We start from the raw sequence: 21,330 nt of genomic DNA, 5'->3' as shown, positions 1-21,330 counted from the left end.
GGAAATATTAAAGAGTTTTGTGAATATTTTAGGTAATAGAATTAATAGTAAAACTAAAGAGCTGGAGTGAGAGCACAGTGGGTAGAGTACTTGCCTTGCAAGTAACCAAGCTGTGTTCAATATCTGACATCCCATATGGTCCACTGAGCACCTCCAGGAGTAATTCCTGAGTGCAGAGCCAGGAGTAATCCCTGAGCATCACCAGGTGCAGTCCAAAAACCAAAGGAAAACAAACAAACAAAAAATACTTAGAGGCAACAGCTTTTAAAATTGGGAGCAAAGGGACTGGAACAAAATAGCACAGTGCTAGGGCACTTTCCTTGTTTGTAGTTAACCTGGATTCAGTTCAATCCCTAGTACCCTATATATGTCTCCTGAGCACCCAGGAGTAATTTGTGAATGTCAAGCCAGGGAAAAGCCTGAACACTACCAGGTGTGTCCTCAAAACAAAGAAAAAAATTCTATTACATGAATAATGACACTGATGCTTAAGATATGCCACTGGTACTGTAAGTACTTCTAGGATATATACAAAATATGTAGTTGGGGCCAGAGAAATAGTCCAGTGGGTAGGGCATTTGCCTTGCAAGCTGTCAACATGGGTTTAATCCCTGGCATCCGACATGGTTCCCTGAGCACCACCAGTTGTAATTCCTGAGCACAGAGCCAGAGTAACCCCTGAGCACTGCTGGGTGCAGGCACCAAAACCAAAAATAGATTTTAAAAATGTAGTTAATATGGGCCAGTGTAGTAGCACAGCTGTAGGGCATTTGCCTTGCATGTGGATGACCCAGGACAGACCTCAGTTTGATCCCTGGTGCCCCATATGGTCCCCCAAGACAAGAATGATTTCTGAGCACATAGCCAGGAGTAATTTCTGACCATCACTGGGTGTGGCCCCAAAACAAAAACAAAACAAAGAAAAAAATTTAGTTAATCTAAAAATGATCTTAGATCTTGGTCATAAAAATAAAGTTGATCTAGTCCAGAGCCCAAAATTTGCTAATTCCTGGATAAGACTATTTAAGGCTTCATCATCCATGTCTAAAGTGCTATTGATTTTTGAAATGATTAACCTGATCTTCTTTTAGTAGATAATATCTCGGAAGTGCTATTCCTTAAGTTAAAGGCACTAGGGGGGAAAGGTGGAAATTTTGAGTTGAAAAGGCAGAGGGGCATCCTTTGCCTTCATAGTTGCCCACAATGACAGCCCACAAGAATGACGGACATATACTACCATCTGGTGGTTGAATTTTCAAGTGCAGGAAGAAGGGGAAAATTTATAAATGCTAACGGATTACTTCTCTCCCTTCAGACGGAATGGCTTTATATGTCTGAAGAAAACTTATTAGCCTAATTTTTCAGATGATAAAAACTGGGTTAATTAAAAGTTTGGATGAATTTAGTTTATGAAGCAAATAAGGATCTAGTTTTCTGACTTAGTGTTTCTATGTTAATGCTTCTATCAGAAATCATACTTTTTTGTTCTAAAGTCATTTAAAAATATATATTTTAAATATTATAGATATTTAAATATTATATATTTTAAATATTATATATTTTAAATATTATATTATATTATATATAATCTCAGGGCCGGAGAGATAGCATGGTAGGTCATTTGCTTTGCCAGGAGCGATTTCTGAGCAGAGAGCTAGGAGTAACCCATGAGTGCCGCTGAGTGTGGCTCGAACACATTATATATATATAAATCTTTATTTAAGCACCATGATTACAAGCATGATTGTAGTTGGTTTTAAGTCATAAACAGAATACCCCCCCTTCATCAGTGCAACATTCCCACCACCAATGCCTCCACCCATATGCAAGAAACAAAAAGTTTCAAAAAGTTCCAAAGTTCATCCTGTCCCACTTTTGTCACTGCTCTCATATCCAATCAGGTCATACCTACCAGCTGTTCAGATTAATAGAACTACTGCTGGATTAGTTTCTATGACTCCATTCTTCATCAATCTTGTAAAGTGCTTTCCAAGTGCTTCAGACAAGAGCGGTTTACTTAATAAACCACGGAAAGACATACATGTCTAGCAGCCCACACAATAACCAATGTGCTCAAATTCATACTGGCATTCTAACACTTGGCCCCAAACATTTACTTTTTGATCATCTTTTACTACTAGTTTTTTTTTTTTCGTATCAAGCATGATATTTATGGAATGACACATGATCAGAAAAATGATTTCAAAATACATTATATATCAAGTCTTGGAATTCCAAACCTAACCAGTTAGATAACTTTTCAAGGAGCAGACAGTTTGTGTCACATTCAGCAGTGGCTCAGGGGTCACTCTTGGCAGTGGGGGGTGCTGAGTATTGAATCTCGGCCTCCCACTTCAAAGCAAAAAAGTGGCATTTCAGCCACACAGTGTATATTTTTCACTCTCTTTCTTTGAATTGTAGACACATACATTAAATTGGATCATTACCTTGCATTGCTTTTGTGTGAGTGTGTGTGTGTGTGCTTTGACCTTTCATCCTCTATCAATTTAATATACTTTTTCAAATTCTAATTTCATGTATTAATCGTTGTTAACTGATTTAAATCATGATCATTGAATCACAAAGTTTAGTTACCACTTTCTTTAAAAATAAAAGTAAATATTAAGGGAAAATATCAGTTTCTCTCCCCCAAAAGCCTGTCCTACCCTGAACAGAAATTTTTGTGCCAGGCCTTTCCAACCTCAGTGTTATTAAGATTTATGTAAAACTTGGGGCCTGAGAGATAGCATGGAGGTAACGTGTTTGCCTTGCATGCAGAAGGATGGTGGTTTGAATCCCGGCATCCCATATGTGATTTCTGAGCATAAAGCCAGGAGTGACCCCTGAACGCTCCCGGGTGTGACCTAAATAAAAAACAAAAACAAAAACAAAAAAAAGATTTTAGGTAAAACCCTTCTTTGATGTTGGGCTGTCCTGTGCATTGTAGGAGGTTTACTGACATCTCTATTTCTGCTCACAGATGTCAGGAAGTTCTCCCTTTCCACCTTAGTTATGATGACCAAAAGTGTTGCTAGACATTACCAAATGTTTCCTGGGGGTGGGGAGTGAAAATTTTCCTGGTTGAGAATTATTGCTCTAGGCATTTACACACCTAAATATTTTTAAACCCATTGCATCACACTTCCTATGAATATACACTTTAATTATGCACCCATTCATTTGTCAAAAGACACATTCTTTCCTTTCTTCCAATTCGTCCAATGGCATAAGTATTTATATGTATCTTATGCATATATATAAAAAGTACTTGAGCTATGAATGACTATCAGAGTATTGCATTAAAATGATAAAAGTCTCAACAAATCACATTCTCCAAAAGATATTTTACAGTGCCACTAATAACATAGAGTAGAATTCTTCCCAGCCTGTAACTTAAATCTGGAAAGTATCAACTACAAGCTTTTGCCATCCTTACAGGTGAAACACAGTTACTTATTATTTGTACTTCCAAGGTTTCTAGTAATAAAAAAAACGTTGTTTTTTTTTTTTAACTTTAATGAGATTTCCACTAACTTCTGTGAATTTGTAGGAGTCTGTTATAGAGATAAGATACCTACTCAATTATTAGATAAATGTTTGCTTATTTTTCTTATCTTAATCATTTGATTTTCTTTAAAATTTTTAATTTTAAAATTTTAATTAAATTTTAATTTAAAATTTAAAATTTTAGTTTCATTTGCTATAATTACATAACATTCTCAATCTTTTTTATTAAGGGCTCTGATTTTTGTCTTCTTTTAAGTGGGCATTCATACTTAAATGATTAACAGTTGACATCTTTTATTATAAATTATGTTTAAAGAATAGCTTAATTCCTCTATAAGATTATATGTAAGACAGAGCAACAACTTTATATTTTTTGTTTGTGTTTTTTGTTTTGTTTCTGGTCATGCCCAGTGATGCTCAGGGGTTACTCCCAGCTATGCACTCAGAAGTTACTCCTGGCTTGGGGGACCATTTGGGACACCGGGGATCAAACCGCGGTCCGTCCTGGGTCAGGTCAGCTGCGTGCAAGGCAAATGCCCTACCGCTTGCTATTGCTCAGGCCACCCCTTCCTTTTTTTTGGTTTTGGGCCACATAGTACTCAGAGGTCACTCCTCATTCTGTGCTCAGAGATCTCTCCTGCCAGGCTCAGGGGATTATATGGGATGCTGGGGATCGATCCCAGATTTGTACTGGGTTGGCCGCAGGCTAGGCAAATGCCCTACCGCTGTACTAACACTTTGGCCAACAACTTTTACTTTTATCAGTGGGACAATGATCTCAACAGCAGTTCTTTAAAAATATTTTTTTCACTCAATGAAAGCTTCTTTCTTGCCACTATGTCAGTTTGTTCTATTGATCAGACACACTGATATAACATGTTAGCAAAATCTAGAAAATTTCAGAATAGTTACAGGCTCTAAACATAAAAAAAAGGCAAAAAGGCAGAACAGTGATGTGAGTGAGGACAGTGTTGAACTAAAAGCTCTAATCTACAGCCACATAAGAGGTACAGGCCAGTGTTCCTTTTGATGACACCATTTAAAACATTTTACCTTAGTGTCTAGCACCAGAGAGTTCTATATAAACTTTAACCTACAAGCTATAATGTGTTATATGAAGAAAGGTAGGTCTGGCTTACATTTTTATACTTCCACCAATATCATTCTATTTGCCCTTTCTCCAAGCCATCCCAGGAAGGACAGGAAAGGATTTCGAAGTACAGGATGAAATTTCATTTTTGATGACTTAAAATTAGAATCCTTGAATCTCAGAAGCCGTATTTCCTGAACTGAAAAGTGTTCAGGCCCCCAAATCTATAAAGTCAGCATAAGTCAGTCCAGGCTGTGAACCATGATGCAGCCAACGGCTGCCCAAACTGTGACACTTACCTCGCAATGCCCTCCTTGGTGTAGAAGACAGAGTAGGTGAGGTTGTCGCCATGAGGGTCTGATGCAGGTGTCCGCCATGTAAGTTTTATGAAGCGAGTAGAGACCAGGGAAGCCACGACGTCCCGTGGAGCTGAGGGCAGTGGTCCTGTCGTGGCTGGTGCTAGATGGTCAGTAGTGGCACTGGTCAGTGAAGTGGGAGGTAATGTTGGGATGGCAACATCTTGTCATGTGCAAACATTGGGGAATATGAAGGGCAAACCACGACGGTTTTACAAAAGAGAACAGAAAAAACAAAAACAAAAAAAGAAATAAACAAAACCACGATGGGAAATGAAATAAAATGAATGAACATAAAAAAGGCCATTAAACTGAAGGCTTCATGCAGGCTGGGGCAATTACTCAACTAACGGGAAATATCTGAGACACATCACTGGATAGCAAGCAGGACTTTCTGGTCACTATAATGGATGTCAGCAAGGGACAAGGACAGTGACAGGTGAAAATAAAACACCTCACAGGAAGACACAGCAGTGCCCACATAATTGTCCTTAATCCTGAAATAAGCATGCAACATCTATAATTTCACACACAAAGGCCCCATGGATGGTAATGGCTTCAATATGTTCTTTTTCAAGGTATGAAAGATTGCATGCAGAATGGATGAGCCTAGTATGGTCACTGTGTTTGTCCTTAGAATTTGGAGCTATCTCTTCACCTTGTCTGTGTTAAAATCTGCTCTCGTTTTCGGTCAAACCCCAGAAGTGGGGTGGGTTCTGGACAGTATTTTTCTACTGATAATTCACTTTTGTCTGCATATCAATTTGCTTAACTATGACAGTATAAACCCCCAATCAAATATTCCATGACTACAAAACCACACAATAAGAATACAATAAGAAGTTTATCTGTTTGTCACAGTCCTCACTGCCAAGGCCTTCAGACATCCAGGGCTGATGGGATGGATAAAGCCCTATCAAATCCAAGCTCTGCTAGTCCACAGGGGCCTTCCATCTGTTCATCACAGCTGACTTTACTATATCCTATTCACTCATGTTGCTTGATGGTTCTTATTTTAGATCTTTCTTCTGGAAGTTGTACCTAAAATCTCATTCATACTTTGGGGCAAGAAAGCATCAGTTTCAGTTCTTATTTTGTGCCGTGGCAGTGCTGGGGATCCTGTCTTATGGTGCCTAGGGGCTGGAGGATCACATACAATGGTGCTGTGATACCATGAATTAAGCCCTCACACGGGATGCATGTGATCTACTACTAGAATTACACCCCCAGTTCCTTTTCATTTTCAACAAAAGGTATTCATGAGAACTGTACCATTTCCTTAACAGGAAAGTTAGCAGGAAAGAAACAGAGAGGAAAACATGAAAACTGTGAATCTGGATTTCAATAAAGCATCAGGGCAGTGAACTCCTATTAAATAGTCTGTAAACTATCAACAGTTTAAAATGAGTAAACACAGTCCTTACTATTTAAACTACCAACAGTCTAAAATGAGTAAACATACACATGGGAGTGAATTTTTGAAGAGACAGGTAAGTTTTTAAATGAATAGGGAAGACAATGGTCCAACAGCTCCCGTTTTCTGAGCTCTGCGATCTGGTTCTTTGTTTTCATATGACTCATTCCATTCTTAAAACAATGCTGTTTAGTAAAGCTCTATCAATATAGCACAAGAGTATTAAAAGGGCTAATTCACTTCTCTAGGTCTTTAGATGGTGTAGTACTGGATTGAAACTACTTGAAATTTTACCTTAAGAATTAGCCTCTCTGGGGCCGGAGAGGTAAGGTGTCTGCCTTGCAAGCGCTAGCCAAGGAAGGACCGTGGTTCGATCCCCCGGCGTCCCATATGGTCCCCCCAAGCCAGGGGCAATTTCTGAGCCCTTAGCCAGGAATAACCCCTAAGCATCAAACGGGTGTGGCCCAAAAAATCCAAAAAAAAAAAAAAAAAGAATTAGCCCCTCAAATTCTAGTCATATTAATAATGTAATCTTGGAAAAATAGCTTACTTTATCACACCCCACTTCTCTGGACCTATCTGAAGGGTGAGGAATGCTATCAAAATGCAAAGCTGTGAAGTGATAGGTCAGTCATAAGCCCATATACTTCATTGACACAAGTGTCAACATTGTAAGAAAGTGGCTCTATATACCGTATTTTCTGGCGTATAAGACGACTTTTTTTTGGGGGGGGGTTCATTTCTTTTTTTTTCCCTTTAAACATCTTGATTACATGTATGATTGTGATTAGGTTTCAGTCATGTAAAGAACACCCCCTTCACCAGTGCAACATTCCTATCACCAATGTCCCAAATCTCCCTCCATCCCACCCTACCCCCACCTGTACTCCAGACAGGCTTTTCAGTTCCCTCATTCATTCACATGATTATGGTAGTTCTCTGTGTAGTTATTTCTATAACTGCACTCACCACTCTTTGTGGTGATCTTTATGAAGTGAGCTGGAAGTTTCAGCCCTCCTCTCATTGTCTCTGAGGATTGTTGCAAAAGTGACTGTTATTTTTCTTAAAACCCATAGATGAGTGAGACTATTCTGTGTCTGTCTCTCTCCCTCTGACTTATTTCACTCAGCATGATAGATTCCATGTACATCCATGTATAGGAAAATTTCATGACTTCATCTCTCCTAATGGCTGCATAATATTCCATTGTGTATATGTACCACAGTTTCTTTAGCCATTCGTCTGGTGAAGGGCATCTTGGTTGTTTCCAGAGTCTTGCTATGGAAAATAGTGCTGTAATAAATACAGGTGTAAGGAAGGGGTTTTTGTATTGTATTCTTGTGTTCTTAGGGTATATCCCTAGGAGTGGAATAGCTGGGTCGAATGGGAGCTCAATTTCCAGATTTTGGAGGAATCTCCATATTGCTTTCCATAGAGGTTGGACTAGATGGTATTCCCACCAGCAGTGGATAAGAGTTCCTTTCTCTCCACATCCCTGCCAGCACTGATTGTTCTCATTCTTTGTGATGTATGCCAATCTCTGTGGTGTGAGATGGTATCTCATCGTTGTTTTGACTTGCATCTCCCTGATGATTAGTGACGAGGAACATTTTTTCATGTGCCTTTTGGACATTTGCATTTCTTTTTTTTTTTTTTCAAAGCATCTGTTCATTTCTTCTCCCTAGTTTTTGATGGGATTAGATGTTTTTTTCTTGTAAAGTTCTGTCAGTGCCCTGTATATTTTGGATATTAGCCCCTTATCTGATGGGTGTTGGGTGAATAGTTTCTCCCACTCAGTGGGTGGCTCTTGTATCCTGGGCACTATTTCTTTTGAGGTGCAGAAGCTTCTCAGCTTAATGTATTCCCATCTGTTGATCTCTGCTTCCATTTGTTTGGAAAGCGCAGTTTCCTCCTTGAAGATGCCTTTAGTCTCAATGTCATGGAGTGTTTTACCGACGTGTTGTTCTATATACCTTATGGTATCAGGTCTGATATCAAGGTCTTTAATCCATTTCGATTTTACCTTCATACATGATGTTAACTGGGGGTCTATGTCCACTTTTTTGCAAGTGGCTAACCTGTTCTGCCAGCACCACTTGTTGAAGAGGTTTTCCCTGCTCCACTTAGGATTTCTTGCTCCTTTGTCAAAAATTAGGTAATTGTAAGTCTGGGGAACATTGTCTGAGAACTCAAGCCTATTCCACTGATCTGTGGGTCTGTCTTTATTCCAATACCATGCTGTTTTGATAACTACTGCTTTGTAGTACAGTTTAAAGTTGGGGAAAGTAATGCCTCCCATTTTCCTTTTGAAACAAAAAATTGTCAACCGAAAATCGGGGGTTGTCTTATACACCGAGTGTATCCCGAAAAATGTTTCAATATGCCGCTAAACTAAAATTGTCTGAATATTGCCACAAAACAAATTTTCCAACTCGATCCTGCACCAATCACTGCAAGGCTGCTCGGACCGCCTCTCTAACTCAGCCAATCCAAGCAGGCTTTTGATGCATGCAAATTAGACAATGTTCTGGACCCGAATCTACACTGTAAAAAGCCTGCTCAGATTGGCCAGAGTCAGAGAGGAAGTCATTCAGTATAACCTTTGAACCTTTGCTTGTTGTGATTGGCTCACTGTGGTACAAACAGTTGCAGCACAGGAACGTTCTGTCTGATACAGCAAATATATGCCTAAACCTATGTTTTAACTGCAAAATTAGGGAGTCGTCTTATACGCCGGCAAATACGGTACTTCAACAGATGTTGAATGACCTCTTCTTTACAGCTTTCAGAGATATTTTTCATATAGTTTTTCATACTATGTGAGCTTGTTCACCCAGTGCTATGAGGGAGGGTGGAAGTGGCTCTTGCTGGGTGACATTAAGTAGTAAAATTTTTCTAGGTTTCTGTCTTGGGAGACTAATGGATTGCAGTATCAGTAATGGAGAACAGAATCAAAGAGATTGTAACTGAGGCAGAGATGATATATTCAGTATTGAATAACTATGTCTAAAGGTGTGTTAGAAGCAATTTGAAATATGGATCTTTGTTTATGAAATTACATGCTATCTAAGCAATCTAAAAGGGAAATGATTAACTGTCCAGAAACACAACTCACCAAGTTAAATTTTCCTCAATCACCTGTTGGCTTGAAGACAGAGTCTGCTGGAGGAAAGGCAGTACAGGCGCCACAAAAAAGCCCACAGCACATTACTGGGGTTGTGACCTCTCTCTGCATCTCCTACTAATGTGAAGTCACTTAGCCTCTCTGGCCTCAGTTTCCATCTCTATAAACTGGAACTAATGGTGCTCCTTGCCCATGCTATAGGCTGATATGGGCCAGAAGAATAACACATAATAAAGCTATCATTACATTTAGATTAAATGGTGACACACAGACGACTATATTAATGAAGGTACTAGAAAAGGAATGTAGGTAGGGAGGAGTAGATGGCATAATACAGAAAATTCGTTTGGCTTATTGACCCTCTAAAGCAATCATAAATTTGAAAAAGGCATTCAGCACTTGGTTCTTCTTCTCCTCCTCCTCCTCTTCTTCTCTACCTCTTCCTCCTCCTCCTTCTTTTTTTTTTGTTTTTGTTTTTGTTTTTGCTTTTGGGTCACACCTGGCAGCATTCAGGGATTACTCCTGGCTCTATACTCAGAAATCACTCCTGGAAGGCTCGGGGGATCATATGGGATGCTGGGATTCGAAACACCGTCCTTCTGCCTGCAAGGCAAGCGCCCTGCCTCCATACTATCTCTCTGGCCCTTGACTTTTCTTCTTCTCCCATGTTTGTGTTATATCACACACACTAAGCTCCCATAGGACAAAATTATCTGCTTTATCTCAGAACCACTCACTGTTACTCTGTATACTTTCATCATCAAACAATATAAACTGATTGAATTCATAAGTGGAAGAAGCTATAATAGTATCTTAGTACAACAAATGTTTCTAAAATCTCATTATACAAGGTAACATTTTAATTTCTTTAGGCACATAAAATAATATTGATATTGGGATTGGAGAGAGAGTACAGCAGGTAAGGTGTAATGCTTGCTAGTATTGCATGTGATTGACTTGGGTTCAATCATTGGTCTCCAAATACTGCCAGGAGTGATTCCGAAGTACATTCAGGAGTAACTCCATAAGCACTACCAGGTGTAACTCCATAAACAATGATGGCAAATTTATAATTATACTATGGAAACTGTGCAAATATGTCTATCATAAGTTTGAACCATGCCAGGTAGTGGTTACGATGGAACAGTTATAGTGTTCTAAACCCTAAAACCCAGCCTGGCTCTTTTGTTGCCATTTCAGTAAGGGAAAAGATCATTATGATACCACAAAACTGTCAGTTCAATTACACCAGAGTCACTAGCAATGTAAAGATTTCATTTTTATGCACTCCTTGGGTTCACAGACCCTGGGGCCTCCTCATATATGTAAGAAGACACAAGCTCTATAGCTGGAGCATACTGCCTGCCAAGTGTATCCTCACTCAGTGGGGAGAAAACGTTAGTCTATTATCAAGTATCTCTTTCTTTTGTTTTTGTTTTTGAGCCACTCCCAGTGGCACTCAGGGATAAGTTACTCCTGGTTCTTTGCTCAGAAATTGCTCCTGGCAGGCTCAGGGGACCATACTGGATCTGGGAATCGAACCTGGGCCCATCCTGGGTCTGCTGCAGGCAAATAGCCAACCACTGTGCTAATGCTCTAGCCCATCAAATATCTTCTGTTGCTGTTATTTTGCTGTTTTTGTTTTGAAGGTCATACCTAGCAATGCTCAGGAATTTTTTTCTGGCTATGTGTTCAGAGATCACTGAGCCATACACAAGGAGACCAGATATAGTGGTAGGAATTGAACCAAGATTGGCTACATACAAGACAAGAACACCTCCCACCAGACTTAATCTTTCTGGCCCCTAATACTAAGTATTACTATACTTTGGTTTCAAATATTTTTTTTTTTTTGGTTTTTGGGTCACACCCAGCAGTGCTCAGGAGTTACTCCTGGCTGTCGCTCAGAAATAGCTCCTGGCAGGCACAGGGGACCATATGGGACACCGGGATTCAAACCAACCACCTTAGGTCCTGGATCAGCTGCTTGCAAGGCAAACGCCGCTGTGCTATCTCTCTGAGCCCTCAAATATTATTTTAATAAAGACCCAAAAGCAGTTAGTAAATATGTTCAAAGGACTGAAGAAAACTCAGGAACTAGGCAGGGTCAGAGATTCTGCCTGACTTATGAGCTAACAGTTTAGGCAATAACTTAACATGTAGGTCAAGTGACAGTTTTGTATCCAAGACAACTTTACTGCTCAACATAACAGTAGTAGCACGGCTGCCTTTTATCTTCTCCATGTCTTCTACGTCCTTTGATGTACTACAAAGGGTCCAGGTCTGCACATTTGATGATTATTACAGGAGAGGAAGAACGATCCTGACAGGATTTCCCAGTTGTATAGAAAGCAAAGCAAGCTAAAGATCTGGTTTGGGGCAAGTCAGATATAAAAATTATATTTGATTTTTGGGGGGAGTCAGAGACATATTCACATGGTTTCAGTGTTTCTTCTTTGTCTATCATTCTGTGGGCACATTCAGCTGCACTCAGGAACCAGTCCTAGGAGTGTCTGGGAGACGGTACAGTTCTGAGGATGGAAACCTTCACATGCAAAGCCTTGCACTCTGCTCTCTCAATCATTTTTGGATCCTGGTCTTGGTGTTTTACATTTACTGAAATTTGTTTAGTTTGTAACACAGACTCTACCCTGCTGAGTGTGCCACAAATATGTGAAAAGAATCTGTGCCTAGATGCTGTAAAGTTGGGTCAAGTTAGTTAATAAGGCTGTTTGCGTCTTTATGCTTTTTATTTATTTTTTTAAATGAATTTTGAGAATAGTTTCTGTATCTACATTTACACTGCCAAGTTCAGAACACAAAATATGATTAAAGACAAGGGTAGTTGAGAAATTTGTTTGAGAAAAGGCTTTTACTTTCAACATGTGAACATTTTTTTTTGGGGGGGCCACACCCGGTAACGCTCAAGGGTTACTCTTGGCTATGCACTCAGAAGTTGCTCCTGGCTTGGGGGACCATATGGAACAACAGGGGATCGAATCGCTGTCCAGCCAAGGCTAGCGCAGGCAAGGCAGGCACCTTACCTCTAGCGCCACCGCCGGCCCCATCATGTGAACATTTAAAGTGTTAATTTTGACCTTATGGATAAAGCTTGGAAGCAGCTTGCCAAAGCATTGGCACTGAAATAAGGACCTCCACAGGGTCCTAAAATAAACCAAGTGACCTGTGAGAGGTTCTAAAAAAAGAGGACTCTCTTGATCTGATCTTAAATTACTAGAAGAAATCATTAAAGTTGCTTGATTATTTTTTAAAGAAATCACTTTCAAAGTCCTTCAACACAGTGCTTCATAGCTCCAGCTTTAATAAGCAATTGGTATGTGCTGGATAAAGTACAATGTATAGTAGCATTTAATTATAACTTTAACCAACATACCCATGTGTGCTTGATAAAGCACATACCCATGTGTGCTCTGATAAAGACCATGCTGCTCTGGCATGGTTTTGGTTAAGTAAATCCAATGATCTTAACCTGATACCTTCTCACACCATCTAGAGTTGGGAGTGGCAATGTTTGCTTTTTGAAACTCAATTTTGTCACTTTTTCATAATTTTTCTTTGAGAAACAGTTTTGAAATGTCCTTCAAAATCTTCTGAATGTCTTCAAGAGGTAAACATGTTCTCTTTAACTCATCATCTCCTCATATTAAGGACTCTCTACAATAGTTTTCCTCAGGAAGCTCAGAGCACCATTACTGAACTTTATTATTCAGAATTCATGGTCCATCACTTAGTTAAATTCACATCCTCTACAATTACTACATCCTGCTCTACACTCAGCAGCAGTGTGAACAAGAGCAGGGAGACATTTACAGAATTGGAGATGTGGAGAAAGTGGAGGTCTGCCATATTTATTAGCATGGTAAGGACTTCCAGCAATTCTATACAGGAAAAACTTATATAGTTTATTAACCAGTTTTTGTTCTTACTTGAACACAAACTGTTTTGTCTTAATTAATTTTACTAAATGATACCTGAGATACTACTGTCTAGCAATAAAATCAACAACACACAACACCAACAGGAAGACCTCCAGTTTCTGTAGACTAATTCATATTTGTCTAACCAAAAATAAGCTTCTTCATGCAATACGTAAACATACAAAGTAAAAAAAAGATAAAAATCCTATTCTTACTCATCTCCAAAATAATGTTTGGTATTGTATCAAATGTTTGGTATGAAGTATTCCTTCAGATATTTGTGTCTTTTCAATTATATGAGAATGGAATGATACAAAAGAAGTCTTCTTGCTAACTACTAGCTAATGCAGCATGTTTTTAAACTTCTCCTATAATCTTATACACATATTTCAATATACCAACTATGAAATATTATTATACATATATCACAAATTATTCATGAGCCCTCTTTTTGTTACTTATACTTAGGCTGTCACTGTATATTAGTTTATTTTGGCTATTATTTGCAAAGGGCTATTTTATCTTCAATTTTAGAATGAAGGCTAAAACAATTTAGGATAAAATCTTTAATCTGGGTCTGCCAGATTAAATAGCCCCAAAGGAAACAAGATATAGTTTCATCAAAAATGAAGGTTTGTTTCCCTAACAGGTACCTATAATCTCTAGCAAAAATAGGAGGAAAAATAAAGTTGACAGAAAGGGGGCCAGAACAATATCAGAATGGATAAGGCACTTGCCTTGCAGGCGGCTGACCCAGGTTCAATCCCCGGCATCCCATATGGTCTCCTGAGCCTGCTAGGAATGATTTCTGAGTGAAGAGCCAGAGTAACCTGACTGCCACTGAATGTGGGTCCACACCCCCCCCAAAAGGAATTTGACTGAAAATACTAATTAATAGAACAGTCAATTTAGGAGCACTAGAGAAAAAACTCAAACCAGCTGGCCTTGATGAAATCACAAAACCGTCTCGAAAACTTGAGACTCTAGCTGCTCTCCAGAAGAGAGGGAGGAAGATGGAGGTAGGGGAGGTAGGAACTAGAAGGCATTCAACTAGGAAGCATTAAATCCCCTGCAGAAAGGAGGTTTGCAACTCCTGATAATATATAGGCTCAGAAATGACTGGTTGGTTGGAGGAGGGAGGATGGGAGGGAAGGAGGGATAGAGGGTGGAAGGGTGGAGAGAGAGAGAGAGAGTGAGAGAGAGAGAGAGAGAAGGGAAGGGAAGGGAGGAAGGGAGGAAGGAGATAGATAGATGGATAGATAGATAGATAGATAGATAGATAGATAGATAGATAGATAGATAGATAGATAGATAGATAGTACATAGGCTCAGAGATGGTCAACAGGGAAATCATACTAATTACTATACTAAAATAGGGCATCTCCCCATCTTCTTCCACAGCAAGTTCTGGAAGGCCAGATGATGCCAAGCTTACAATCACCAGGCAGAAGACTAAAGTCATTTCACTTAAACAGAAGTAATAAATACAAAGAGATGCTATCTGATAAAGCCCCAGTAATAACAACAGCAAAACTGATGCTCCATTGCTCTATATTCTAAAATATTTGTTAATTACAGAGAAAAAGTAACTACAGTGGAGAAATTCAGAAGGCTGAATCTTTTTTGTTTTTGTTTTTGGGGCCACATGGTTTGATACTCAGGGGTTACTCCTGGCTAAGTGCTCAGAAATTGCCCCTGGCTTGGGGAGACCATATGGGGCGCCAGGGGTTCGAACCGCTCCTTCCTTGGCTAGCGCTTGCAAGGCAGACACCTTACCTCTAGCGCCACCTCACTGGCCCCAGAAGACTGAATCTTAACCACATGACAAGTCTGATATTACCAAGTAATAAGATCAATTTATCATGTGTACTGGATATGGATGTGCTGGAAAGAACACATACATTCTGAAAGAAAGTTGATCATGAGGAAACATCATACAAAAGCAAACTGAAAAATATTATAAATACTTGACCAGTACTTTCTGAACATGTCATGGGTACAACATAGTAGGAAAGATTGAGACCAGTACTTTCTGAACATGTCATGGGTACAACATAGTAGGAAAGATTGAAGGACATTAACAAGGAATAAGGAGATATGACAAATAAATGAACTGTGAGATCCAAAATTGGATCCTGTAACAGAAAATAGACAATAGTGGGAAAACTGATGAAACAGAACACTTTACAGTTTAAGTTAACCGATGTCAACTTTAGCTTTGACTACTGTACAATGATTATGTCAGAAAAAGTTAGCATAAGATGAAGTTGTGTAAAAAGTATGCAAGAGCTTTATTTTGTAACATAAAAATGTAAAAATTCAGGGCTGGAGAGATAGCACAGTGGTGTTTGCCTTGCAAGCAGCTGATCCAGGATCTAACGTGGCTGGTTCGAATCCTGGTGTCCCATATGGTCCCCCGTGCCTGCCAGGAGCTATTTCTGAGCAGACAGCCAGGAGTAACCCCTGAGCACTGCCGAGTGTGGCCCAAAAACAAAACAAAAAAAAAAAAGTCAAAATTCTAAAGTTCTCATGAAACATTTTTGAAAAATGTCTCATGTAAACAGATTTAAAAACTTATGTCATAGATAAAATTCTTAGATATAAATAAAGAATCACAGGCTATTTTCAAGTATTTAAAGGTAGCTCTCCCTATATATTGTCCCAGTTCTTTCTTACATTCTCTATAAGATTAAAAGTTCCAATTTTAAGAAACTCTCCAAATAAAGAAACATACCAAAGAATATAGACTGTTGTCACTATAATCAAAGGTAAATAGCATCTTGGCATCTATATTATGTAGTAGCCTCGAGTTGCCAATAATCTAAAGCAGGTGATATAGTCTCTGGTGTGTGTGGCTTAAGGGAGGGTACTAGACTTGGGTACAACTCGTTGAGGTGCCTTGCTGATTTTAAAAAGGCAGTTAATTTATTCTGAAAAGGAACAGTAACCTCCAAAGTTAAGTATAAAATTTTTGATCCAGTTAAACTACTCAGAGTTTAACTTTCCTATACTGAACTTATACAGATATTTAAAAATAATTAGGCTTTTGGGGGCTGGAATGGTGGCACGGAGCTGTAAGGCATCTGCCTTGCCAGCGCTAGCCTAGGACGGACGGTGGTTCAATCCCCCGGCATCCCATATGGTCCCCAGGAGTGATTTCTGAGCACATAGCCAGGGGTAGCCCCTGAGTGTCACCAGGTGTGCCCCCCCCCCAAATAAATAATTACGCTTTTGGACAAAGTTATATAGTTAAAATGTTTCATCTGTGAAGAGCTATTTAGTAGTGATTATATTAGCATTCATCTGAAAAATATGTAACAGTCGCAATGAACTCAAGGCCATCTACTGACTGTTCCCAATGGTGTCTCTCAAAAAATTTCACAGAAACTTTTAGGTGAGAAGTATAAGAAAAAAAATTGTCTCCTTTCTCCAAACTAATACATTGCACCACAACTTATAAATTTAATATACAATAATAAAGGATTTTAAACAATTTGATGCAGAAAGAAAATGTCAAACAATGATTATGATTTGGGCTTAGATTCCCTCACTCATGTCACAATCTGGTTTTTAAGTATCTCCTTTCAGGGGGCTCTTATAAGAAACAGATAAGACTTCTACTGCATATGCTGCACTATTTTAAAAAAAAGTATTATCAATTTTATTTAAACTTAATTAGAAAGATGTGAGGGGAGAGGCAGTATGTGTTCGAGAAAGAATATGAGCATCTCCAGAGTAGAAAAAGCAAGTAAAGAGACACAGAGACAAGCAAGTAAGGTATGTGTTCAAGAGACAACATGGGCTTGAAGAGCAAACCTGCTCTATTCTATTGTCTTGTATGTCCCAGGTAAGAGAGCTAATAATTTTGAGACTTAGAGATTCGAGTTCAAAGTGAAGGTTAGAGGAAAGTTTTGGCAAAGGCAGGTTTCATTTTTAAAGTAAGGATCACCTATCACCAAGTAGCTATTAACTATGTATGTATGTGTGTATGTATGTATCTTTCATCCACCCATTCATTCATCCATCCTTCCACCCATCCACTCACCCACCCACCTACCCACCCACCCACCCACCCACCCATCCATCCATCCATCCATCCATCCATCCATCCATCCATCCATCCATCCATCCATCCATCCATCCTTCCATCCATCCCAGGAATCAACCCTGAGGGTTACACACACAATATAAATACTTTATCTACCAATGCTTTGGCCCAGAGTAAATTTCTGTTCACCAGTAGATTGGAAGGTTTAGTGATAAAGTTCATATTGTGACCTGCATTATTTAACTTCTGAAAGGAGATAACAAAATCTTTAGCATACACAGGATTCCCAAATATTTTAAATTGCCTTGAACTTTTCATGCAAATTCATCTACTTTTATTAATTCCAGTATAAGGAAAATCCTTTATCTAATTAAATCTAAAACTATTTGCCATTCTTGAATAGTTATAAATATTAATTTGAATGTAGGGCTAAGACAGACATGCTCAAGATTCCTATTTATATTGAAATAAAATCCACACATATATTTATCAGTCAACAACCCTGATGTACGAATTAATTTAAAAGGTTGTATTTATAAATAAGAGATAAAGTTAAATGGAACAAATACACATTATTTATTAATAATATTTATTGAACTGGTATATATTGGTCAATGCTATGGATAATGAAAATAAATTATATAAGTGACAATAGACACAAGTCTTTTCCCCAGTGATCTTTTATCTTAACAGGGAAGAAATGAAATGTATCAAATGACTTCATTCATTTAAAGTAGAATTCAGAAGTTCTAGAAGGAAATAATATCAAATAAATAAAATATGAAACAAAAAGGAAATGTGCTTTTCTATATCACTGAAGCATTTTAAATGGGGCCTTGAAAGAAACATAAGAATTGGTCTTTGTAGAAGACGACTAATTCTTGTGAGCAGTTTTATGAGCATTTTATCATATTTATGCGATACAATTTAAAGTTCTGAGGAACTGAAGTTCATTAAATTTGGTGAAATAAAAGACACCCACAGTCATGTTTAAAACTGTCACTTAGTCATATCAGGCTCATAACCTGGCTCCAACATACTCATCAGCTGTGTGATCTTGGGAAGTTTACTTTATGTTTTTTAACTTTATTTTCTTAAGTTTACAAATAAGAGTGACATCTATTTTATTGTGTTGCTATGATGACTAATGCATTTTGGATGTTCCATATAAAAAGTAAATTTTATTAACTCACCGTGTAAATCAATTTAACCACCATAAAACTCAATAGGTTAGAGCTGGAGATACAGCACAGTGGGCAAGGTACTTGCTTTACATATAAACAACTTGGACTGCATATTCTCCTCTGAGGCCTACCAGGAGTAATCCCCAAATGCAGGGCCAGAAATAAGCCCTAAGCACAACAAAACAACAACAACAAATAAAAAACTAAAAACAAAAAAAATGGATCAATATTGATTTACTATCACCAGAGCAATAAAAAATATATTTTGTAAACTGAAAGCAAGTTAAATTGAATCGAGATGGATTAAACATACCCCTACTCTTCCAAACTAAACCTCTTGAAATTAGAGGAAAAACTACTTAAATATAAACATATGTCAACCTAAATATTAACGTTATTGAGGAATTCTTTTTCAAGAATTCTTTTTTTGAGAAGTCATTGTTGAGGAATTCTTTTTTCAAGAAGCTGGTGAAAACAAGAGACTAGAGAAAATCGGGAATGGAGCAATTGTACAGAGGTAGGGCAACTGCCTTGCACACAGCAGACCCAGCTTTGAACCCTGGCATCCTATGGTCCCTAAGCACTGCCAGGAGTTATTTCTAAGTTCAGAACTAGGAATAACACCTGAGCATTGCTGGATATGACCAAAAAATGTAAAAATAACAAAACAGGAGAAAATTACATCCAAATATGGCAGAGAAAAAATAATTTTCAAATGAGCAGATAGATTAGACATGAGAAAACAGATGGGTAATTAAATAATTATATTTAGAATATGTGAGTCAGCTGACTCTCTTTCCTCATAGTCCATGTGAGTTACACACTGCCTTGGTTTTATATTTGACTTAAAACTTTTCCTAAAAAGTCTACTTAGGATAAACTTTTATGAATTGACCCTATATAGGTCAATAACAGACAAATAGGGGTAAAGATAGGTATATACAATCTAATGCATCATCAGCAATTAAAAAAAATCAGGGGAGAGGTTAGAAGAATTCGATGGATAAATAATACTCTAAGAGTCTGAATATATCAGCAAAGAAGAGAAAACTTTAAAAGACGTTCAGGATTCGACTACCATTAAATAGGAGTAAGCTAGTACCGTAAAACTATAGGCAGGAGAAATTTACAGTTTCAGTTCTGGCAAGGAAGAGTTTAAAGGTAAATTTCCCCATGTTTACAATAAGAAAACCTGGTAATTGAAAAATGAACGAACTAAAATTTAAAGTTTATTTGGAAAACATCAACATAAAATTAAACTGAACTCAAATAAAGCAAAAATTGTTTATGTAATGCAGTTCATGATCACCACACCCCTGGGGAGTGATCCTACGTGGCTGATAATAGAATAAGATACAACCAGGGGGTGCTGGAAATTTTCCTCCCAAAGAGGGAGGAAAGTCGAATTAATTCGAACTTCTTGTGTAAAATAAAATAATTCTAAGTATTCTACCAGAACAATATTCAAGGACAAAAAGTGGCACATAAAAAGAAAAACTTAAGTGAAAATAAGAAAATAAACAGCTAGAATATAATAAAAGACATAACAGTATAAAAGTTTTTCTGGATCTAAAGGGATATATGGTTCTTTTTAAAAGGGATCATTCAATGATGTAATGATGTTACAATCCTGTAACATGATAATATGCTGAAAGAAAGACATTTTCCTGGTTGTAAGAGAATACACTGAAAAGTGAAAATTTTCAGTTATTCAAATATTGTGTACATAATGATACACAGTGGTTTTTAAAAAAAAACACTACTGAACACAGTGGTTTTTTAAAAAAATATGAACAGAAACTGACAAAAATAGTTTGACAAAAGACATTATTTTGAGTTTTAGAAACAGTAGAAGGTAGAATTGCTTGTCTTGAATGTGGGTGACTTTGATTCAATACCTCAAGCACTGGCAGTAGTGAGCCTAATCAGGACTAAGCCCTAGCAATGCCAGATGAAGCTCCTCCACTCCAATAAGTAAATATACTCAATCAAAGCAAGAGAGTAAGAGTTGTCAAAGTAAGAGCAGTGTCAAAGAACTCACAGACTTTCAAATTCCTTTTCAGAGGAACTAGGTCCCAAAGGCAGAAGAAGTAATCTGGCTAGTTCTTTCTAATCAGAGGAAATTATTCTCTTGCAGAATTCGGTTATGGTGTTTTCTGATAAGCAGTCCTTACAGTGAACTGGTAACTTAATAAAATATTTATATGAACAATTGGAGGAAGTTATAAAATAAACACAAAATACTCCCTTTCTTGTGTGTAGGAGAGGTGTTGCAGTTTAAAGGAAGTCATCAGACTTTTTCCTGATATTAATCGCACTCATAAAAAAAGGTGTGCCATCGGCTGATGACGCACCCATGACAGCAGTGAGCCCTGTGGAGGGAGCTGCTCTCTTTCATCCTCAACCTAAAATGCTATCTCTTCAATGAGGTGCCAACACCCAGAGGAAAGGCAGAAAGTATAAAGGTATTTCTGCTAATTACCCATTTAGACTAGTAAAAAGGGAAGACTGGCTTTTCTTTTTTCCTTTCTGGTTTTTGGGTCACACCCAGCAGTGCTAAGGGTTTACTCCTGGCTCTGCGCTCAGGATCACTCCTTGTTGTGATGGGGTGATAGGAAAAGAACCTACCTGCTGTATTATCACTCTGGCCCAGATTAATTCTCACCATG

At 38.2% G+C, this 21,330-nt stretch overlaps 1 protein-coding gene across 1 annotated transcript in view; it reads right to left on the bottom strand.

Moving 5' to 3' along the window:
- The window catches only part of NEO1 (neogenin 1), a 198,761-nt gene that overhangs the window by 60,771 nt on the left and 116,660 nt on the right, over positions 1-21,330 (bottom strand). Inside the window, 1 exon segment of the mRNA XM_049777588.1 lies at positions 4,897-5,056. Within this exon segment, the coding sequence (XP_049633545.1) occupies positions 4,897-5,056 (160 nt within the window).

This window comes from Suncus etruscus, chromosome 1 (assembly GCF_024139225.1).
Source record: "Suncus etruscus isolate mSunEtr1 chromosome 1, mSunEtr1.pri.cur, whole genome shotgun sequence".
NCBI lineage: Eukaryota > Metazoa > Chordata > Mammalia > Eulipotyphla > Soricidae > Suncus > Suncus etruscus.
Note: the sequence above shows the minus strand (reverse complement) of the source record. Positions and strands in the feature narration are given on the sequence as shown.